The sequence below is a fragment of the Dipodomys ordii genome, unplaced genomic scaffold (assembly GCF_000151885.1).
Source record: "Dipodomys ordii isolate 6190 unplaced genomic scaffold, Dord_2.0 Scaffold18, whole genome shotgun sequence".
Lineage (NCBI taxonomy): Eukaryota > Metazoa > Chordata > Mammalia > Rodentia > Heteromyidae > Dipodomys > Dipodomys ordii.
The window spans coordinates 18,467,465-18,471,064 of record NW_012267234.1 but is presented as its reverse complement, the minus strand read 5'-3'; the positions used below and the strand labels follow the sequence as shown (position 1 = coordinate 18,471,064).

Sequence of the window (3,600 nt, the reverse complement as noted above, 5' to 3'; positions counted from 1 at the left end):
AGGAGCCCAGAGTTCACCTGGCTGGAATGATCCCAGTCTCTCCCCATGGGCCAGGTCACTTCAGGAACCAGGTGCTGCGATCCTTAAGTCTGGGCTGTTATCTTCTTGGTGTACTCTGTCATTGCTGAGCCAGCTTGGACAACAGGAAACCAAAATGCTCCAGTTTCACCCATCACACACAAGAGCTACACGGTGTGGGGACCACATGGCTGGCTGAGACGCCCCAACATACCATGGATCTAGCTAATCTCTGACCACTGGTGAGACTTGCAATCCTTCTAGAGATGTCCACAGTCAACCCCACCCTACTACAGCTTGCCACACTACTAGTGCAGCACCTGCAGATCAGGTCAGAAGCAGGAAGGTGTTCCCATCTGAGCACTCCGGAGGTGTTTCCCCATGCCCAGTAACTGCATCTTTGTTCTGGCTTCCAGGTGAGCCCACTCCTGAGGCTGCTTCTTCTACTCAGGGACACTGGGTAACAGTGCATGTCACAGCGGGGATGCGTGGGGGTCGGGTGGGATGGGCCATGAGTGTGGGAGGGATGTGACGCAGCTCTAGTGTAAAAAGCTGGCTAGTGCTGTTCTCAGCCAGGCGGGGGACACATGCCTGTCATCCCTGCATTGGGAGGCTGGGGCAGGAGGATCTCAAGGTGGAGACTGGCCTGGGCTACAATCACAAGACTCTCTCCTTTGCCTTCCCCCTCCCATAAACCGCCCCCCCCCCAAAAAAAAAGAATGAAGCTTACTCCATCTTTGGCTGTATTGCGGGTGTGGGCTGCTTCCCCCAAGTTAGGCAAAGCTGATTTGGAGTGACTCAACCAATTCAGAACAATTACAACTGGGTAAGTAGGATAGGTGCATGACACCAGAACTAGAACTCTACAAAATAAGCTTTGGTGCCACAAAGAAGTGACTAGAAACACCAAATGGGAAAGGAAGCGCCTGAGCAAAGGCTCTCCCCAGTGAGCGGGCCTGAGCGAGCACCAGCAGCGTGGCTGGGGCTCCGCAGACACCCCTGCTCCGGCTAGGAGCTGCCAGGGCAGCAGGGGTACTGAGAAGCCATGGCAGCAAGCCTCGAGTATAACTCAGCCTTGACTGCATTAGGCCAAGGAGGGAGATCTCCCTCTGGGAACTGAGGACTCCAATTTCACTTCCCCACAGGGCTGGACTCCTTTGCCAAGGACGTTTGGGCACAGTGCCAGCTCAGTGCCCACACCCACCAGGCTGGTAACTGCAGCACTTACCATCGCCCCGAGGTCCCCAGGAACGGCACTCACATCCCAAGACACCACACAGTTTTAAACCAACTTTGTGATTTTTATTGATGGGCGACAACTTTAGTTCCTAGGCATCACTACACTGGGCACAATTGGGGACGCGGCGTCAGGAGCAGACAGCAGACTTGGGAGACGTCAGCCTTCAGCACTGTGGCCGCATGGCACCGGAGGCACACAGAAGCATCATTCTGAAACCCTTCAGTGGCAATAAAGTTCCCATCACCCATCTACGTCCACTAATACCTTAAAACTCCAAATATCTGATCTGCACGGTACACGTGAGCGAGTCTCACTGCGGTTATTACGGTACTTCTCCTGTGAGGGTCCAGCAGTGGGGTTTTTGTTTTGTCTATTTTCTGTCTGAAGTAAGAACTATTTCTTCTCTGATAACTGGCTCATTTTTATCATTTATCAAAAACTAAAGGGTAGGGGAAGGAAGTGTGATGGATTAAAAAATTTAATTTCTTAAGGAAAGATAAAATTCATTTTCACAAATTTACAAGTGTTGCTGGTGCAGGATTTATTCTACTAAGCAATTAAACTGGGATCAAATGCGAGTTCCTTTATCTCAGGAATCGGCGTTATTCACAAATACGGGTGTTGTGGATTTTCTTAAATCAAAGACAGTCTGTTTCAACCAAATGATTTTGATTTGGAAGGTGGAGGTCAACATAAACTAGGCTGCACAAACCCAAGCATCTCCTCTTCATTCTAGCCCATTTTTGCAAGAGGGAGAAAGTTTCTCTCTAAGGAGCCACTACAAGGCAGGAAGTTAGTGAGAGTTAATGGCCTACAAAGCGGCATCAGGCACGCACGCACGCACGCACGCACGGACGCACACACACACGCACACAGGGGTCACAGCAGGTCCACGCGGCGGTAATACAGGAGGTAGGCTGTGCGCTCAGCAGTCGGCTTCACCACCTGGTACTGGTTAATCACCTTGACCATCTGGTCATCGATGCGCAGCCAGCCATTAAGCCCGATCTGGAAGACGTCGGTAGTGTAATGCCCACCCGTGGCGCTGTTGCCATGGTGATAGACCACTGAAAGAGAGTGCCAAGCAGGCTTTATGAAAAAGACACCCCCGCCCGCCTCGGGCTGACGCTTGCTCAGACTTCAAAGCAGCCCTTTGTGAGGCTGTGCTCACACCAGGATCGGCTCGGGGCCCAGGTGACACCCTGTCTGTTTTGGGGCCCCAGGTTTCAGGTAAAACCCACATTCTCAAATGCGTTCAGGAACTACAAGCTCCCCAGGGATCCCCTTACGGAGCCAGCAAGCCAGCTTGCAGCAAGTGGTGTTCCACTGAGCTGTCTGGCACAGCCATCGGCACTCATGGTCACTGCTTTTTGGGGAAGGAATATACAAATCCACTCACCTGCAAAGAGCCTATACGTTCTGTGGCATTTAAAATTCTTATTTTTAACCCCTGGAGAAAGCAGTTCTGAAAAACAAAACAACACTTAGGGTGAGTAACAAAAGCAACACCGGGTTGGGCACTGGTGGCTCATGCATAAAAACCTATTACTCAGGAGGCATCAATCTGAGGATTGGGGTTCAAAGCCAACCCAGGCAGGAAAATCCATGAGACTCTTTCCTCCAATCAGCCAGCAAAAAGCCAGAAGTGGAGGTATGGCTCAAGTAGTAGACTCTAGCCTTGAGTAAAAAAGCAAAGGGGTAAGGCCAAGGCCCAGGCCGAGTTCAAGCTCCCGGACTGGAACAAAGAGCTGGGCACCGGTGGCTCACACCTGTAATCCTAGCTACTCAGGAAGCTGAGATCTGAAGATCATGGCAGACCAAAAAGAGAGAGGGGGGGGGGGAACAGTGTCTCACTAGGTCAGCCACCTGGAGGGCAAGAACATAGGACATGCCAATCACCTCCTCAGCTCCTAGCAGAAAGGGAGCTATGTAGGGAGAACAGAGAGAATGGACAGGAGTGGCAGCCAGCCCGCTAAATAAGTATCAGCATTATATAGGATGCTGGGAGTTTCTCCTGCAAGCTCCTAAAACAGGGACTGAAAACTCCAGGAAATGGAAACAAGAGGTTTTTCTCTGTGCTGTTTTTTTTTTTTTTCCAGTTTTGCTTGTTCATTTATCTATCTTTGGAAGAGTAATGAGGGGCACAGAAATAGAGGAACAAGGGGTGAACAAATGCAGCAGCAGTGGTACTCACTAGACATGTTGAAAATTAACTATACAATTTGTGAGTTGGATGGAAGGGAAAAACTGGGAGAGCAGGAAGAGGTGGCACTGTCCAAAAATAAATGTACTCTACCTGACTTAAGTAACTGTAACCTCTTTGTACATCACCTTTTTTTTTT

General features: G+C 50.2%; 1 protein-coding gene across 1 annotated transcript in view; it reads right to left on the bottom strand.

Annotated features, from left to right (window-relative positions):
- Positions 1–1,304: 1,304 nt before the first annotated feature.
- The window catches only part of Usp10 (ubiquitin specific peptidase 10), a 31,531-nt gene continuing 29,235 nt past the window's right edge, over positions 1,305–3,600 (bottom strand). Inside the window, exons 12-13 of the mRNA XM_013012710.1 lie at positions 2,658–2,723; positions 1,305–2,325 (exon numbers count right to left, since the gene is read on the bottom strand). Of these exons, the coding sequence (XP_012868164.1) occupies positions 2,138–2,325; positions 2,658–2,723 (254 nt within the window). The 3' untranslated portion in view covers positions 1,305–2,137. The remainder of the gene's footprint in view (positions 2,326–2,657; positions 2,724–3,600) is intronic.